We start from the raw sequence: 20,398 nt of genomic DNA, 5'->3' as shown, positions 1-20,398 counted from the left end.
CTCAAGTGGAATGTGGGACCCTATCCAGAGAAGCAGCAACACCAGAGATGGAGGCAAAGATGAGGACATGGGGAGAGGGAGCCACTGAGCACTCTAGACTCATGGAAAGAGAGGGACTGAGTGTTGGCAGCCAGGAAGCAGGCTTGCAGAATGTGCCCTTTAGTTGTTTATATTATTATGTATTCTTGAGTGTTTTTGTGTATAACCCCCACCACACAAAAACAAACAAAAACCAGAGGGAATCGAAGCAAATAATTGTTGAATGATGGTACATGGAGGAGATTGTAATCATTGTGATGAAACTATGGTGTAAAGCCAATGTTCTCCCATGTAAACTATCACTCAGTTCACAATTAAAAAAAAAAAAGCTGTTCTCTCACCTAACGAGCACAGCCTCCCTTTCAGCTGATTGCTTACCTAAAGAAGTGTGAACAGGTGGTCCCACCACAGCAGTCTACTCACCATCCCTTTCCAAGCTATGGTCCCAACTCCTTTATATCTTTGAAAATATTGTTCCTGTATCCGTCTTCTCTGTCCTCTAGGCAAACTTAATGATTTCTCAAAATGCACCTCAAATAGCACTCAGTTATATGACAAACATTTATTGAGTACCTGTACAGTTGACATCCTCTTAGTATGAAATGCTTTGATGATGCACAAGAGCTAGGTGGTCTCCCAACATAGCCATTGGGTCACATGACCTGCAGAATCCTCTCCCTTCTCCTGTCACCTACATTTCACATCTTCCTGATACCAGTGCTTTAGTGTACATATGAATCACCTGGGAATCTGCTGAAAATGTAGATGCCAATTCAGTGTTTCTGGGTGAAGCTCCTGATTCTGCTTTTCTAACATGATCACAGGTGATACCGATGCTGTGGTCTGCAGACTACATTTGAAGAGCATTACAAACTTTCTCAATATAGTCTGATGAAAAAGCAGTAAAGACAATTGCTTTTGTTTCCCCACACTGAACTCTTTATTGAGGTGAAATTCACAGAGTTTAAACTTACAATGAGTTTTGACAAATGTATACACACACCTCTATAATCTACACCCCAATCAACATTTCCACAATTACCAAAATTACCTGTAACCCTGTCCATTTAATCTTCCAACTAAAGGTGGTTCTTTTGTTGTTGTTGTTGTGTACTGTCAAGTCAATTTCAACTCATAGCAACCCATAGGACAGAGTAGAATTGTCCCATATGGTTTCCGAGGTTGTCATCTTTACGAGACCAGATTGCCTGGGACCCCAGCTGATGGAAGTTCAAGGAAATAGTTTTCTGATTCAGGAGTCTTCATTAAAAGATAAATTCTGGAGAGAAAGAGAAGAACTGCATAGCTTGTAATTACTACTTCATAAAGATGGTAATCTATTGCTCTAACTAACCAGTGGAATGGTTATGTTAGAACGGTTTTTTATTCCTTTTACACAATCCCACATGGCAAACTTTGAAAAAGTTCCCTCACATATCTCATCTAATATGGCAAATCTTATGACAAAGTAGATATTCCCATTTTATAGCTACAGAAACTGAGCTTTGGAGAGACTGGTCAAATGTAAAGGAACACCTTTATTGTTAAATTTATTTCCACTCATATCGACACGGTATGACAGAGAAGAACTGTCCCATAATGTTTTCTAGACTGTAATCTTTCCAGGAAGAGACTGCTAGGTCTTTTTCCTGTGGAACTACTGGATGGGCTCAAACCACCAGATTTTTGGTTAGCAGGCAAGCACTTAACCACTACACCACCAGGGTTCCTTTATAAAACTGCCTTTTCTCCTAGAGACAGGAAAGTTCTGTCTCCACACCACAGTTGCTCCAGAAAGTTCTTGTATGGTGTTGAGGCCAGCTCAGAGGCAGGAATCACAGGAGTACTACTGCCTTCAGGAAACCAGACACTAGCTCACACATGAACATATCTTCATCTATGGGAATTAGCGCCTATAGCAGTTCGTTTTAAATTGCTGAATGATCTCTCACAGCTGGTCATGGAAAGTGTGATGGCAAATAGAAACGATTCATTGGCATCCCATTTCAAGTGTTGCCCAGGGCCTCTGCCATACTTGCCATACCTTAGATTCAACTCAGGGCCTGACAAACAGGAAGGGGGTCACCTGTGCCCTTGGCAATCCACTCCCTCCCAGGAGGCCAATCTCAAACCCTTATGCATACTGTTCTCTCAGAAGACTTCCTTTCCTGTAGCAGCTCCCTGGATAAAGTCTCCAGTCCTGACCACCCCTCACAAAACAGCTCTCTTAATGGCCACCGCACCCTCTTTTGCATTTTAGCATCTTGCTTCCTGCTCCTGCACCATGAAAATCCTGATCTGTGACCTCCTGCTGCTCAGCCTCTTCTCCAGCGTGTTCAGCAGTTGTCAGAGGGACTGTCTGACCTGCAGAGAGAGGCTCCATCCAGCCCTGGACAGCTTCAACCTAGAGGTAAGTTCAGGAAACCTGTTCATCTCCATTCTCTTCCTCCAGTTGTTGTTGTCGTCAAGTGCTACTGAGTTGGTTCCAACTCCAACTCATAATGACCCTGTATAGGTTTTCCAAAGAATGGCTGGTGGATTTGAGCGGCCGGTGGATTTGAACAGCCCGACCTTGCAGCTCAAACTGACCTTGAAGTCCAGTGTTCATCCTACAATGCCACACAGACTGAATGTGTAAGGCCTTGCTGAGATGTCATGTGACTTTTTCAGTGTCACATGATCAGAAGGAAAGTGATTAGTAATGGACTGCACATCTCCTGACCACAAACCCTATGATCTTTCCACTTGATTACAAACACAGACGTGTCCGTATTACTATTTTGTTCTATGGAAATAAGGCATACTTATTTTGGAAAATCTGACAAATTCAGAGAAGTGTTTTTAAAAATATTAATCCCACCAACAGTGTCACATTACCCAGTAAACAAGGTAAGCATGAACTTACTTGTGGAGCACAAATGTTTATCTTGCTTATTGGGTAATCACCTCTGCCACCAGTCAAAAAAAAAAAAAAAAAACCTACCTTTTTCACATGTGCCAGCATCCTTTTTCCATGCTATTAAGTATTATTTTTAAATATTTCTTTCTATGAAAATAGTTTATTTTAACAAGCCCATTAGTGTTAGTGCTTGCTGTTGTTGTTAAGTGTTGTCGAGTTGGTTCCGACTCATAGCAACCATGTATAGAGTTTCCAAGGAGCAGCTGATAAGTTTGAACCACCAACCTTGTGGTTCAAACCAACTTTGCAGTCCAGTGCTTTATCCCACAACATCACACCAGGACTCTTTAGTGTTAGTAATGTCTTCCATTTTTGACACTATAATTAATTTTACAAATAACATCTATGTACTTCTTATATTTTAAGTTTTCAATTTGAGTGCAAATCTGTTATTAAATTTTTATTCATTAAATAAACTCCTTTGCCAAATACTTTCATTTTTGTCTACATAATCATTCTCCTATTAAATCTAATATTTTGCCTTGTTAGTTAAACAGACTTCTTTCAAAAGATTCCATATTTCAAACTCTTAACCTTTAAAAAATAGTAGGTGTTGTTATTAAGGCATCCAAGTAGCAAATGAGCAGATGATGTTGTTGTTAAGTGCCGTCAAGTGGATTCTAACTCATAGCAACCCTGTATAGGGTTTCCGAGGAGCAGCTAGTGAGCTTGAACCACCAATCTTGCGGTTCAAACCCACCCTGTAGTCCAGTGCAGTCCAGTAACTGACAGCACCATATCAGGACTCCAAATGAGCACATACTGCCCCAATAAACCCAGGGACACCGAACTCTTCATACCCAGATCGGTGCTTTTTCAGCCTGTTTTCTGAACATTAAAAGCATCCCCAGTAACCCATTCAAAGTTTATTCATTCATCTTAGTCATTCATCATGTTTCTTTTGTGAGCACCTACTATGGGAGTCCCTGGCTGGAATGAACACTTAAGCACTCAACTCCCATCTGAAAATTTGGCAGTTCAAACCCACCCAGAGGCACCTTGGAAGAAAGGCATGAAAGTCCTATGGAGTACAGTTCTACTCTGCACCCGTGGGGTCACCGTGAGTTGGGACCAACTTGATCACAACTGGTTTGTTTGGTTTTTGTTTCACTGTGTGCTGAGCTTTGTGTCAGCCTTAGAGATCCAAAGATGGGCAGATGGGTGGAGCTTGCAGCTCACAGGAGAGAAGAACACACAGTTCCTCGGGCTACAATAATCAAAGGCAATGGGGAGGCACAGAGCAGTGGGCCCCAATTGGTCTAAAAGGGCAAAGGAACTGGGGTCTATAAATGGACTGAAGAGGAAAGAAAATGAAGGAGGGGCAGGGGCTGGGAGACTTGTGCATCATAAGAGAGAATGGTGGTAGTGGTTATGTGCTATGGAGACAGTTCCTGCATAGGGTTTCTGAGGCTGTAAATCTTTATGGGAGTAGGAATCCTCATCTTTCTCCCGAGGAGGAACTGCTGGTATTTTTGAACTGTTGACCTTGAGGTTAGCAGCCCGACTCATAACCACTATGCTACCAGAGCTATTTAAAAGAAGAATGAGTGGCATTTAAAGACCTGAGAAAACTGAGCTTGGCCAGAGCACAGAAGGCCCCACATGCCCTTTCTATGTAGAAGCCCAAAGCTATTTCTTGGTACCTCTTCAGATTAGCCCAAAGTGTTTAAAAGTTCATCCAAAAACACTTTCTCTTATTCTAAGTAAGCAGAGCAAACAACTAGTTTGCATGTAAACCAGTTAGGGGGTTGATTAAGCCATTGTGTGGTCATTACCACACTGTCAATGTTATGTTGTAGCATAGATGCAATCGAAGGTTACGCATCATTCCTGAATCAATAGCTTTCATTGTAACCTTTTATCTCCACTCAAAAAAGTATTAGGAGTTTATCACAGAGATATCCTTGAATCTGCTCTAACGTATTTTTTTACAAAGTAAGTAACAATGCCTAAGTAGGTGGTGATTTGTAAGAAATATCACATCTGATTGGGAAGCACTAGTTAGTTGCCTTCCCGCCATGGCCTTGGGTTGTCTTATACTAAGAACATGGAGGCCCAATGAACCAACCAGTTACCATCAACTCAAGTGGAAGAAACTAGATTCAAGGAGTTATTCTGGAGACAAACTAGAACGTAACACCCAAGAAATGTCTAAGGAAACTTACTTAAAAATTCTATTTAAGACAAACACCCTTCGAATAGTTCTTCCTAGCTTCATTCAACGAAAACTCTTGATAGCTGATTTGTAGAAAAGCAAAACAAAACCCATTGCACCAAGTCAACTACATCTCACAGCAATCCTACAGGACAGGATAGAATTGCTCCACAGTGTTTCCAAGACTACAGTCTTTACAGAGGCAGATTGCCACATCTTTCTCTTGCAGAGTAACTGGTAGGTTCAAACTGCCAACCTTTTGGTTAGAAGCTAAACGCTTGATTTGCCTAAGAATGATTTATTACAGGTGTTCTTCTCTCCTACTCACCTGCTGGCCTCCTTGTCATCTGTTATCCCTCAGATATTCTAGCAGAACCTCCTAAACGAAATAGCATCCAAATGTCTCGTGGTCACAAGTGGTTTGGCTCATTAGTGGCAGAAACTTCTCCATCTGATTAGCTTCTTTTCCTTCTGAGTCATGTGCCTGTTTCCCACTTTGTGTCCTAATATTTTATCCCAGACATCCAAATATCCCATTGCTCAGTTTCCCCACAAGCCCAGCATTCAGACCAATTTGGCAACAAGCTGAGATTTTCCAGATGCTCATGCATAGACTAGCTTAATATAGCAATGCCATCAGTGTGGGCTGTGCAAATGTGTCCAGTTCACTTAACAGGCCATTAACCCATCTCTGAAAGAAGCTGGCTGGTTCCTCTGACCAGGGGGTAGGGCATTAAGCTCATATGCCATCTGGTGTTACAAATGCTGTTTTGAATTTGAAGTCCTCATATTCGTCCAAAACCACCTCCTAAACCAAGAGTTGAGATGCTTTTGTTAGTACCTAATTCTTCTAACAGTGTGTCAAGCTTGAATATAGGCTGTGCATCTGGTTTGATCATAGAATTTCATACTCTATGATTGACATAAAATCTAATTACCATCTGGGCTTAGAAACCCAGGGGCTCATATGAGATCTAATAGCCTTTAGGTTTAACAACTTTCCCACCTGTTTCTGTAAAACGAAAGGAGCAGAACCATTCAACAAGCATTTTGGGGATCCTGTCCTGTGAGGACTGGACTAAGTGTGTTCAAAGGTCCATTCCAGCTCCAAAATTCTACCCTTATATGTACTTTTCTAGAGCTGCCCATGCTTTCCCATTGCCTTAATAGATAAGGTTTCCAAACTTGCCACTATTGACATATTGGGCTGTATAATTCTTTGTTGTGGAGGAAGGGGGATTGTCATGTGCATTTGATGTTTAGTAGCATCCTTGGCCTCTACCCACTAGATTCCAATAGCATGCCCCTTATCCCCCAGTTATTATAACCAAAAATGTCTCCAGATAGTGCCAAATGCCCCATGTTGTTGTTGTTAAGTGACGTCAAGTCACTTCCGACCCATAGTGACCCTGTATAGGTTTTCCAGTGAGTGACTGGTGAGCTTGAACCACTGACCTTGCAGTTCAAATTGACTTTGCAGTCCAGCATATTAGCCCACAGCGCCACACCAGGTTTATGTTTATGGTGGTAGAATAATTTGAGAAAGGATAGCAAGAATGGTTGCATAACTTGAATAATTTCATCAATGTCACTGAATTATGCATGCAACACTGTTGAATTGATGTTCATTTTGTTGTACAGATTTTTACCACAATTCAAAAGCAAAATAAATACTCAAAAAATTGTCCCCAGTTGAGAACCACTGCTGTAATGATCCAAATAGGATTCAACCTGGTTTTCTTAAGTGTTTCAGAAACAGACTAAGTACAGATCCAACCATCTTCCTCTAAAGAAGTGCTATCTCTGACTACCATGTCCCATATGCAAGTTCCAAAGCAGGATTTCTCAAAGTTTAGTCACATCTCAGAATCACCTGGAGTGCTTGTTGTAAAATGCAACTCTCAATGGGGGATTAAAGAAGGTGCTTTAGAGGCGTTGCCTCTCAGCTCCAAAAATTGGATGAAAGCAGGTCATTCCAACAGAGGGGACAGAGTGAGAAGAGGTCTGGCAGTCGGAAGAAGAGTTTAGGGGTGTTTTAGGCACTAGACGTATATGCCTGAAGGGTGGTATGTGAGGAGAACTCAGGAATCAGACTGAATTTGTAGGCTGAGAACAGATGGTGGAGGGTCTTGAATACTCTGCTTAGGAGGGACCCTTTAATATGGACAATGACAAAATATTGGACAGTGTGGGCAAGGTGACAAGGAAATTAGAGTTGGTCTTCAAAAAGAGTTGTTGTTGTTGTTAAGTGCCGTCGAGTCGGTTTCGACCCATAGTGACCCTGTACAGGGTTTCCGAGGGTGTAAATCTTTACGGGAGTAGAAAGCCTGATCTTTCTCCCGCGGAGCAGCTGGTAGTTTCGAACCGCTGACCTTAAGGTTCGCAGCCCGATTCGTAACCACTACGCTACCAGAGCTCTCAAAAAGAGTACTCAGGAGTATAAAAGAGATTAGAAATATAGATCAGATAAAGAGAGATCACTGAAACCCATGAGGTAATGAAGGCCTTACAAAGATGATGGTTGTTGTTGTTAAGTACCATCAAGTCGGTTCCGACCCTGTATAGGGTTTCCAAGAAGCAGCTGGTGAGCTTGAACCGCCACCCTTGCAGTTCAAACTGACTTTGCAGTCCAGTGCATTAACCCACAATGCCACACCAGGTGGCAGAGGGAAAGCAGACATGTATGCTAATTGGATGGGGATAGAGAAGTGAGAAGGAGAAGTTAAAGATATCCTCAGGTTTGTAATTGGCAAGGTTAGGTTGAGATGGGGTTTTCATCTAGCTAAGTCCAGAAAATGGAGATGAGACTCAGGAATGAAGCCTGGAAAAATGTCATGGTGAGGCTGGTGGTCTAGGCTAGAAATTGGTGGTGATGAAGACATTGAGCAAGAATTCTCAGGGGTCTTTTGGGTCTACCTCATTTGTGTCGGTTGGCATCTTTTCCCCAACCTATCTACATCCTGAAGTGGCTTGATCCTGTTTTCTATAAATGATGCACAGATGTGGTGATTAAATTTGTGTCAGGTGAAAAATTAACACCACTAGAAATATTACTTACATGGTGACCTTAAAATAAACATGCAGATTTAACCCCCAATATTTTTAATTACTCTGACTTCCTTCAAGCCTGATAAGAGAACAAAATAAGTTCTTTATGAGTGATATGGTGTCCTGGTGTGGTGCTGTGGGTTAATGTGTTGGACTGTAAGATCAGTTCAAACCACAAAATCAGTGGTTCAAGCTCACCGGCCACTCCTTGGAAACCCTATACGGGTCACTAGGAGTCGGAACCAACTTGAAGGCACTTAACAACAACATCTTGAGTATATTTGGCTCCAAAGACTCATCTAAGGATGTAAACTTATGTGGGTTTTAGTGAATTCATCCTGCACCAACTTGCTGTGTTACCTCGGATAAATTAACATCACCTCCCTGAGACACAGTTTCTCTATTTGTAAAATGACAGTATTTGACCATATGCTTCTCTGTTTCTTTCCAACTCTAAAATTCTTGTTAAGTATATACTTTGGAAACACTTGCATTAGTCTAACTATAGACTACTGAGAGATTTATCTCCTGCATTGCTTTGGACTAACAGAGGTTCCTGTTTCTTTTCCCTTCTTTTCAACTCTCTTTTACAGATGTGCATCCTTGAATGTGAAGAGAATGTTTTCCCAAGCCCTCTCCTAACTCCATGCACCAAGGTCCTGACCAGGAGATCCTGGCAGCTCAGCCCTACTGACCCAGAACATGCAACTGCTGCTCTTTACCAGCCAAAAGCATCTGAGATGCAGAATCTGAAGCGAATGCCCCGCACCAGGAGCATATTCCAAGAACAGGAGAACACACAGCCTGGCATGGATGATGCTGGAGAGATGGAGCAGAAGCAGCTACAGAAGAGGTTCGGGGGCTTCACCGGAGCCCGGAAATCAGCCCGGAAGCTGGCCAATCAGAAGCGGTTCAGTGAGTTTATGAGGCAGTACCTCGTCCTGAGCATGCAGTCCAGCCAGCGACGGCGCACCCTACACCAGAATGGTAATGTGTAGCCGGAAGGGGAGCCCTGCCCAGCTGCACCATCCACTTCAACCCATGAGTGAGTTGGGCACATTTGAGTTGGGGGCAAGGAGAAATCTCATAGACGCAATTGTCTCTCTCTCTCCCTAACACACACATGCACACCACAGAACCTCAAGGAACTCAAGCTTGTGTGGGATCTGTGAGGTATGATAATCTCCTTCCCACCTTTGCTCTAGGGAGCAAAGATTTTTCTAGGTTTATGCCTTGAGGCTGACCTCACATTTAAAGCTTGGTTACCATGGGGATAATAGTAGTGTGTTAAGATAACTAATTCTTCTATATCTCTCCAGGAGCTTAGTTACTATGGGGACAGTTAAGTGGACCAATCCTCCTATCCGGTTTCCATAGCAACCATTCAGCTCACCTTTCCTCAGAGACTTTATCTTTAAGAGTAGGCCCAATAGCTGGACATACTCGTACTCATTCTCAAAGGGTCTGATTACTGTGGTTATGAAGTTGTTATTTCAACTTCAAAGACAACTTACTCGTCTTCTATCATAAACCCTATGTCTTAAGGTGACTAGACTCCATGGAAACTATTAAATTTCCCCACTCTCCCACAGCCAGAGTTCATACCAGGACCAATATTTATGTTTTCTACTTTCCTTTCTTCCACAAACCACTTGCCTGTCCCACCACCTTGCCAAAGATGAACTAATTCTTTGCTGCTGATAGCAGCATCACTGAGCAAGGCTTTGAGAATTTGGCCCAACTAATCTAGTCATTTTAGAATATGAACTAAGTGACTTTTTTTTTTTTTAACTTCATTCCATAGTTCAATTTGCCTTTATTCCTCTCCCCCTTCTTCCTTATCCTCCTTTTCCCCTAGTCAGTTTCCATTACCACATGCATGCTTATATATGTACATATAACACAGATTATAAACTCAACTTTCCTAACCCATCAATGAATAAATATATAGCTTTGAGTGGCTTTAGAAACTAGTACAATGAAATTTTCTGAAATTCTAGTGAACCCCTCAACAATCTCACACATATGCTTTAATTTTTTTAAGGGAATATGCTCATCTGTAGAGTACCATCTGTTGCTGCTCAGTGCATCTAGTCAGTTCTGACTCATAGTGACCCTGTATAGGGTTTCTGAGGAGCAGCTGGTAGATTTGAACAGCTAACCTTGTGGTTACCTCTCCCTAAACATCCTAGAAACTTGACATAATGTAAAGGGGTCAGTCCATCAAAATCATCCTAAAATATTACCCAAGTAGAGCTATTACCTGATTCTCTGCTGCTGCTGCTGCTGCTGCTGCTGCATGCTATTAAGTCGGTTCTAACTCATAGTGACCCCTTTACTGCCAACATTTATAACATTATTCACGGGTCATACAAAACTAACAACTTAAAAATTAGCCTGCTATATTTAGTCGAACATTTAATGAACTCATCCATCTACAGCACTTAACAATAACAATGTGATGACTGGAGTCCTGGTGTGGTGCTGTAGGATAAAGCACTGGACCGCAAGGTTGGTTTGAACAGTAAGGTCAGTGGTTCAAACTCACCAGCCGCTCCTCAGAAACCCTATACAGGGTCTCTATGAATCAGAGCCAACACTAGGACACTTAACATTAATAATAACAAAACCTTGGCAAGGAGCACAAAGTCTCGGCTTTCTCCCATGGATTGGCTGTATTCAAACTGCTGACCTTGAGGTTAGCAGCCCAGTGCATAACCCAGTACACTACCAGGGCTCTTTACCTGACTCTCAGAGACATAAAAATTCTACCTGTGCTGTTTACTTCCCATAAGTCAAAAATAGTCAGATCTTTAATAATCTTCCTTCAAATATATTAATACCTGTGTATTAATCTTTGACCCAACATGTGAACAGAGCTCTTTGAAGCTAGTTCTTTACAGGTAGGCAAAATTGTTTGCTACAGGCCCATTGCCAAATATGGACATATGTAGTCAGTAGTAAGGTAAAGGCTGCTATGTTTATTTTATCAAAATGACTAATTGCCAAAGGCTCTGAATTAACCTCACTCTGTTTTTGAAATCATATTCTTAGATCCTTAACAAGCATTCTATTTCTTTCTAAGTCATAGCTGCACAGTGGTAATATGTATTGTTGTTAAGTGCCATTGAGTCAATTCCTACCCATGTTGTTGTTCTTAGGTGCCATCAAGTTGGTACCAACTCATAGCAACCCTATGCACAACAGAACGAAACACTGCCCAGTCCTGGGTCAACCTCACAATTGTTGCCACAATTTAGCCCATTGATGCTGCCACTTTGGCAATCCATCTTGCTGCGGGTCTTCCTCGTTTTCTATGACCTTCCACCTTACTAAAACATGATATCCTTCTCCAGCAACTTATCCCTCCTGACAATATGTCCAAAGTAAGAGAGATGAAGTTTGGCCATCCTGGTCTCCAAGGAGCACTCTGGCTGTACTTCTTCCAACACAGATCTGTTGGTTCTTTTGGCAGCCTATGGCACTTTCAATATTCTCCTCCAACACCATAACCCAAAAGCATCAATTCTTTTATGGTCTTCCTTATTCACTGTCCAGCTTTTGCATGCATATGAGGTAATTGAAAATACCATGGCTTGGGTCAGGCACACCTTAGTTCTCAAGGTGACATCTTTGCTCTTCAACACTTTAAAAAGTGTTTGTCTAATGCAATACGTTGTTTGATTTCTTGACTGCTGCTTCCGTGAGGGTTGACGGTTGATCCAAGAAGAATGAAGTCCTTGACAACTTGAATCTTTTCTCGGTTGATAAGAATGTTGTTTATTGGTCCAGTGGTGAGGAGTTTTGTTTTCTTTACATTGAGATGCAATCCATACCGAAGGCTGTGGTCTTTCATGTTCATCAGTATTTTAAGACCACTTCACTGTCAGCAAGCAAGGTTGTATTATCTGCATATTGCAGGTTGTTAATTAGTCTTCCTCCAATCCTGATGTCAGTTTTTCTTCATCCAACCCAGCTTCTTGGATTATTTGCTCAGTATACAGGTTGAATAAGTATGGTGAAAGAATACAAGCCTGATGTATACCTTTCATATTTTTAAACCATTCAGTGTTCTCATGTTCTGTTTGAGCTACTGTCTCTTGGTCCAGGTACAGATTCCTCATGAGCACAGTTAAGTGTTCTGGAATACTCACTCTCTGCAACATTGACCACAGGTTGTCATGATCCACACAATTGAAAGCCTTTGCATAGTCAATAAAGTGTAGGTAAACATCTTTCTGGTATTCTCTGCTTTCAGCCAAGATCCATCAGACATCAGCAGTGATTTCACTTGTTTGAATACGGCTTGAACCTCTGGAAGTTCTCTGTCAATGTATGCTTGCAGCCATTTCTGTGTTATCTGTAGTAAAACTTTACTTGCATGGGATATCAAAGATATTGTCTGATGATTTCCTCATTCTGTTGGGTCACCTCTCTTTGGAATGAGCACAAATACGGATCTCTTCAAATCTGTTGGCCAGTTAGTTGTCTTCCAAATTTCTTGGCATAGATGAGTGAGTGCCTGCAGTATCAATTTTTTATTCCATCAGTTCCTGGTGCCTTGTTCTTTGCCAATTCCTTCAATTCACCTTAGACTTCTTCCTTCAGTATCATTGGCTCTTGATCATATGCTACCTCTTGAAACGGTTGAACATCAACCATTTCCTTTTGGTACAATGACTCTGTGTATTCCTTCCATGTTCTTTTGATGCTTTCTGCATCATTCAGTAATTTGCTCAGAGAATCCTTCAATAACAAAAGTCGAGGCTTGAATTTTTTTCTTCAGTTCCCCCAACTTGAGAAATGCTGAGCATGTTCTTCCCTTTTGGTTTTCTGACTCCAGATCTTTGCACATTTTGTTATAATATTTGACTTTGTCTTCTCAAGCTGACCTTTGAAATTTTCTGTTCAGCTCTTGGACCTCCTCATTTCCTCTATTTACTTTAGCATCTCTGGAGAGCAAGTTTCAGTATCTCTTCTGACATCCATTTTTATCTTTTCCTTCTTTCTTGTCTTCTTAATGACTTTTTGCTTTCTTCATGTATGATGTTCTTGATCTCATCCCACAACTCTTCTGGTCTTCCGTCTTTAGTGTTTAATGTATCAAATCTGTTCTTCAGATGATCGCTAAATTCAAGTGGGATATATTCAAGGTCATATTTTGGCTCTCATGGACTTGTTTTCATTTTCTTCAGCTTCAGTTTGAATTTACCTATGAGTAATTGATGGTCTGTTCCACAGCCTGCCCCTGGCCTTGTTTTGGCTGGTGATATGGAGCTTTTCCTTCATCTCTTTCCGCAGATGCAGTCAATTTGATTTCTGTGTATTCCATCTGGTGAGGTCCATGTGTCTTATGCTCTCTCTTATGCTGTCTAAAGAAGGTATTTGAAATGAACAAATCATTGATTTTGCAGAATTCTATCATGTGATCTCCAGCATCATTTCAAAATATGACCACGGCCATATTTTCCAACTACTGAACCTTCCTCTTTGTTCCCAACCTTTGATTTCCAATCACCACTCAATACATCTTGATTGCATGTTTGATCAATTTCACATTGAAAATGTTGGTAGAATTCTTCTATTTCATCCTCACTGGCTTTAGTAATTGGTACATAAATTTGAATACTGGTGGTTTTAACTGGGCTTCCCTTTAGGCACATGGATATTATCCTATCACAGACAGCGTTGTACCTCATGACTGATCTGGTTATGTTCTTTTTGACAGTGAATGCAACACCATTCCTCTTCAATTTGTCATTCCTGGCATCGTAAACCATGTGGTTGTCAGATTCAAAATAGCCAGTATCAGTCCATTTCAGCTCACTAGTGCCTAAAATACCGATGTTTATGCACTCCATTTCATTTTTGACAGTTTCCAAATTTCCTAAATTCATACTTTGTACATTCCATGTTCCGATTATTAATGGATGTTTATAGCTGTTTCTCTTCCTTTTTAGTTGTGCCCCATCAGCAAATGAAGGTCCCATGGGCTTTACTTCCACAGGCTTTACTCCACTTGCATCTCATGGTCAACTCTACTTTGAGGGGGAAGCTGTTCCCCAATCACATTTTGAGTGCCTTCTAACCTGAGGCTCATTTTCCAGTCCTGTATCTGACAGTGTTTCTCTGCTATTCATAAGGTTTTCAGTGACTAAATATTCAGTAATAGTTCATCTCTCCTTCTTCCTAGTCTTTCTTCATCTGGAAGCTCATCTGAAACCTGTCCACCATGGGTGACCCTGCTGGTATTTAAAATACCCATGGCATAGCTTCCAGAATCACAGCAACTCACAAGCCACCACAGTGTGACAAACTGACAGACGAATGGTAGATTCCTACCCATAGCAACCCTATACAGGGCTTCCAAGGAGCAGCTGGTGAGCTTGAACCGCTGACCTTGCAATTTAAAGCGACTTTGCAGTCCAGCAAATTAACTCACAATGCCACACTAGGACTCCAGTAACATGTATTAAATTCTTTCAAATCTTAAAAGCCATCTTCTTTAAAGTGGCTCTTAAGCGATACTGAAGCTCATGTCTAATTCTGAACTATTAACAGTTTTCTTTACCCAAAGACAGTTAAAAGTCAGTCACACCAGCAGGAATCAATTTATTTCAAAAAGCCATATGAGCCCCTATTCAGGCAATTGGTTTTTCTAATTTTCTATTATGCTTCCAACTGAGACAGGCTGAACCAAAGCTGGTAACTAGCTTCTGTCTGATACTTTGCTTAAGATGTAAAGTGCTTAATGAAAGCATTAACCAGCTCATTTGAGTATTATCTATTGTTCTCCTTTCTCTTTCTAGAACCATCTCTTGTCTTTTTTCCATGCATTCATAGTTGTTGAGTTCCAACATGGATATGTATTTATGAGTCTAGATCAGGTGGCTTAAAACCTTATCTTCACATACGCATGTCCCACCTGCTTTACAATTACTTCACCATTGTGGGAGATTTCTGCTATCATAGCTGTTCTTGACTTCTAAGTACCAAGAACAATCTGGTAATCTTCCATCCCTCTCAACTTTAAAGGTTAGGAAGAAACAGGGGCACAAGCCTCTGGAATGGGACAAGAACCCTATTCGGTTATGCAATGTGTCCTAGGCAGGAGTGGAGTGGAGTGTGGGACCAGCCCTAGTCAGAACTGTGAAACAAGCATGATTGGTCTTAGTATCTCTCTTCCCTTTCCCTGACCTTAATACTGTTCTCCTTTCTTCCAATGCCCTAAGTTTTGACCCTTCTAGATAGTGGAAAAGTGAGCAGATTCATTCATGGTGAGATATGAGTGACATCAGGCCTTAAAATCACTTGTGATGTAAGAGAACTATAAATGAGGACACTATTGGAGTCCTGGTGTGGCGCTGTGGGTTAATGTACTGGCCTGCAAAGTTGTCTGAACCACAAGATTAGCAGTTCAAGCTCACCAATTGCTCCTCAGAAACCCTATACAGACAGGGTCACTATGGGTCAGAACCAACTTGATGGCACTTAACAACAATTTAGCCTAAAGAAATGAACCTCTAAACATGGACTCTCCACTACCAGGGTTAAAAGAAACTGTGTGGGGGCAGGGGGTTTATCTCTATGCCTTTCAAGTCCAGGCTCACAGACCTCCCTTTATTGCATTAATCCTGACAGTAGACTGAAAACCAGGAAGCAGATGTGCAGAGGGAGTTAGGGAACCCTTCTTGCTACTTTAGGGTGTAATGACTGAGTTGATAACTTTTCTTTACATTTTTGATCATGTCAGTCAAATGGGATTGAAAAATCAGCAGGTCAGAAAAACTACAGGGTTTTCCATTTTAATCATTTTTTTGTCTCCCTAGGTGTCCGGGTGATCCCCAAAACAGCATGTCTCCAGCCCCAGACCTGCCGGCAGGGAATCAGGATTCCTTCCTCCCCAAGGCACTGAGCATTCACAGGTGCTGTGGGCTTTGCCTCCAGGTCTCTACCCCCAGGGAGAAAGAACTCCCTGTCTGGTTGTCCCTACCGTCCCCCCCATGGCATGTTTCATGACACCCCTGTTGCTACATCAGAGTGTATTTTTGTAATTCCTTCAGCTACCATTGAAATGGCCCCATTTTCCTTCTCCCTCTTCTAGGGAGGGGTTGAAGGAATATGACCAATCAAATATAAGTCTGGGGTTTGACTTGTCACTGCCATAACTTGTTTGTAAAAGAGTTGTTCTTTTTGACTGAATGTTTTAAACAAATATTTCTCCATTAAACTTCTACTGAGCAAATGATTAATAAATTGGTTTGCTTTTGCCATGCAACAATTGAAAAGCATAGATTCCACATGAACAATCAGGGCTGCTTCTCCCAAGAAGGAAGAGGCAAAGGGTTGCTTTATATAAAGTATAATATGCAAGATACATGAGCATACATGCCCCAACTATAGAGTGTTGCTAGATCCAAGTGAGTAAGTGAAGGGAGTGGATAGGTGGAACAGAGGTTCTCAAAACTTTAGTGTGCATCAGAATCTCAGAAAAGGCAAACTAAAGGGTCCCAGGTTCTAATTCAGTATATATATATATATTTGCATTAATGACAAGTCTTCAAGTGAGGCTGATGCTGCTGGTTGAGAGACCATACTTTGGGAACCATTGGATTGGGACATGAAGCAAGGGGTGGAGCGGAAACAAACCTGATGTCACTTTTACCTCCAGTTATGCATAATGGTTACAAATTGGGCTGCTAATCTCAAAGTCAGCAGTTCGATACTACCAGCGGTTCCACAGGAGAAAGATGATGCTTTCTGCTCCTGTAAAGATTTACAGCTTCGGACACCCTGTACAGGGTCGCTATGGGTTGGAATCGATTTGACAGCACTTAACAACTGACTCGATGGCACATACCACTAAATGTGTTAGGGCCGTTACTGTCAGTGTTCAGACAAGAAGCATTTGACATCTCAAAAGGAGTAACTGAGCAAAGTTAGATGAAAGGACTATTTATAAAAGTAGACAAGGGGGATGGTAGATAGGGTAGAGATGCAGTGAAGTTAGCTATCAGCAGTACCACAGAATACCAGGTGAAGAGGGTTCAGGGCAGAGCTCCAAAACTCTGAACCACATAGGGACGAATATTTTAAAAGTTTGAAGGCTTATAGCTATTGGAACTTGTAGCAGAATTAAGAAATCGTTTATTTTTCAATCTGCTGGGCTCAGGCGGCCCGAAGCTGACAATTTGGTCGAGATCAAACAGCAAGACCAAGCGGGGGAGCAGACCCACCATGAAATAACACCGCGGGAACCTCAGAGCAAAGGTAGACAATACACTATGTTGGTTTTGCTTTGTTCTAATTTATTTTTCTTTTTGGTGTCTGTTCATTGCCCCCCACCCCCCACTGTTTGCACACCTCCATTCTGGTGACTAGAGGGGGAGCCTGAACAAGTGGACATCCCCCACCCCCACCACTGGTGGTTTCTTCTGCCACATATGCACACAGATACTTTCAGCCCAAGAGCCGGCACTGAACTGTTTTTTAGTAGCAAAAAGGCCAGAACGAGTGCTGTGGTGAGGGAAAGAGAGTTTAAAAACTAAACAGGCCAAAAATTAAATCCTGAGGTACACCATAACAACCAAAATTGGCATTGTGAAATTTATCAGGTGGCTTTGAAGGCAAGAAGTTGAAAGAGGACGTTAAAGTTATACTCATATTAGGCTACAGATTTTTCTTCTTCTTTCCCCCTCTCCCTTTTCTGCGATTATAGACTACGGTATCCAATCTAGTTTTTTTGTTTTTTGTTTTTTTTTGTTGTTTTCTTGGGGTTTTTTTAGCTGTTCCTGTTTTGCTGTTTTATGCTCCTTTTTTTTACTTTTTGGGGACTCTTTCTCTCCCTGTATTACCCGAGAAGAGACAGAAACTGCTACCATATAGTCAAACTACAACAACAGTCTATAAAACAGCAAAATCCAGGCACGAACCAATACCAACTGCCATCCACCAGGTGGCAGACAACACCTGTGAAAGTAACCCTGAGTCAAGCAGTGAAAAGGGAAGCCCATATCCTGATCACATCTACCTGGAAGCAATCAGAAAGCATAAAAAAATACAAAAGCGCACACTCAATTAAGTTTTAAGGCCATAGATAAACACTAAACATGTCCAAGAAGCAAAAGCAGATAACCATATAAGCACATGTCCAGAAACAAGATAAAATGTCTGAGACAAATGACCTAGAGGTAGACCTGGACTATATATTCTGGAAGGAGGGCAGGCCTTGGAAATGCCTGAGAAAGAATTCAGAAAAAAATGATTATACAATGTTTCAAAACACTTTATATTGGAGTTGAGAAAAATAAGGAAGAAGTCAGGAAAGAGCTACAGGAACAATCAAATCAGATAGACACAGCATTGGAAACAATTCAAAACCAACAGAAAGAGGTCCAAGTGATCAATAATAGAATATCAGAAATAGACAATACTCTGAAAGGGCAAAGGAGTAGAATAGAAGAGATGGAAGGCAAAACTAGTGAGCTGGAAGACAAATTTCTCAATACCACTAAGATAGAAGAGCACACAGAAAAAAAGGGGAAAAAAATCTGAAGAAAGTCTAAGATTCATGTTGGACAACATGAAGAGGAGTAGCTTAAGAATTATCAGCATTCCAGAACAGGAAGAATCAGACAAGTCCACAGAGGAAAAAGTTGAAGAACTGCTAGAAGGAAATTTCTCTAACATCCTGAAAAGTGAAAAGATAAACATTCAAGAAACTCAATGAACCCCAGGAAGAATAGACCCCAAAAGAAAATCACCAACACATATCATAATCAAGCTCTCTAAAATCAAAGATAAGGGCAAAATCCTGAAAGCAGCTTGGGAAAAGAAAAGCATTACATACAAGGGCAAGCAAGTCAGATTAAGCTCAGCTCTCTCAGCAGAAACCATGCTAGCAAGAAGACAATGGGGAGACATATATAAAACCCTGAAAGAAAACAACTGTAATCCAAGGATCCTTTATCCAGCAAAGCTATCAACTAAATATGATGGTGTAATCAAAAAATTCTAGGATAAACAGAATCTAAGGGATTTTGCCAAAGACAACCCTGTGCTACAAAACATCCAGAAGGTAGTTCTGTGGACTGAGAACCAACAAGAACAGACAACATCCAGAGATTGACATATGGAGTAGCACCTCCCAGAACTAAAAATCAACAGATGGAAGAGTCGAAAATAGAACAAAAATATAAAAACAAACTCAGGGAATCTGGGAGGTCAGTCCATAATCAAAACAATTACAATGTGAAAAAAGAAGGTAAACACGTAGGAACAGAGATCCAAACGGTGTGAAAGTCAGGTAGATTACAGGATAAAATAGACTGTATTAAATGGAGGGAAAAGTTAATGGAATATAAGGTAACACTTCACAACATACCAAGAAAATGAAAATCCAAGCAGAACATGGAAATATTAAAACTATGAGGAAATCACAAGAAAGAAGACAAAAAGCAGGAAGACACACAGAACAAAGAAAGCAGCAACACCACAAAAAAACAAACATAATAGAAGCAATTAATCCATACCTATTGATAATTACACTGAATGTAAATGGATCAAATGCAGTTTAGAGATGGAGGGTAGCAGAATTAATAAGAATACAAGATCCTTCAATATGTTGTCTGCAAGAGACACATCTCATACAAAACAGACAAAAACAGATTAAAAGTCAAAGGATGGAAAAAAATATATACCAAGCTAATTGCAATAAAAAACAAACAGGAGTTGCAGTATTAATCTCTGATAAAATAAACTTTAAGGCAAAAACCAGCATAATAGATAAAGATGGACATTATGTCATGATTAAAGGGACAATTGAATAAGATGACATAACCAAAATAAATATCTATGCTCTCAATGAAAAAGCACCAAAATATATAAAACAAGCTCTATTAGATTTGAAGAAAGAAACTGACAAATCTATAATAATCATGGGCAATTTTAATACACTGCTTTCAAAAATGGATAGAACAACCAGAAAGAAACTTGACAAAGACACAGAAGAACTGAACAACACAGACAACTGGACCTCATAGATGTGTACAGAGCATTCAACCCAACAACAGCACAATACACATTCTTTTCCAGTGTACATGGATCATTCTCCAGAATAGACCATGTGTTAGGCCACAAAACAAACCTCCATAAATTTACAATTATCAAAATACTACAAAGCATCTTCTCAGACCACA

At 40.9% G+C, this 20,398-nt stretch overlaps 1 protein-coding gene across 1 annotated transcript in view; it reads left to right on the top strand.

The window, feature by feature from the left end:
* The window catches only part of PNOC (prepronociceptin), a 23,099-nt gene extending 13,900 nt beyond the window's left edge, over positions 1 to 9,199 (top strand). Inside the window, exons 2-3 of the mRNA XM_006864345.1 lie at positions 2,300 to 2,449; positions 8,795 to 9,199. Of these exons, the coding sequence (XP_006864407.1) occupies positions 2,324 to 2,449; positions 8,795 to 9,199 (531 nt within the window). The 5' untranslated portion in view covers positions 2,300 to 2,323. The remainder of the gene's footprint in view (positions 1 to 2,299; positions 2,450 to 8,794) is intronic.
* The last annotated feature ends 11,199 nt before the right edge of the window (positions 9,200 to 20,398 follow it).

This window comes from Chrysochloris asiatica, unplaced genomic scaffold, assembly GCF_000296735.1.
Source record: "Chrysochloris asiatica unplaced genomic scaffold, ChrAsi1.0 scaffold00064, whole genome shotgun sequence".
In the NCBI taxonomy this organism is placed as follows: domain Eukaryota; kingdom Metazoa; phylum Chordata; class Mammalia; order Afrosoricida; family Chrysochloridae; genus Chrysochloris; species Chrysochloris asiatica.
Note: the sequence above shows the minus strand (reverse complement) of the source record. Positions and strands in the feature narration are given on the sequence as shown.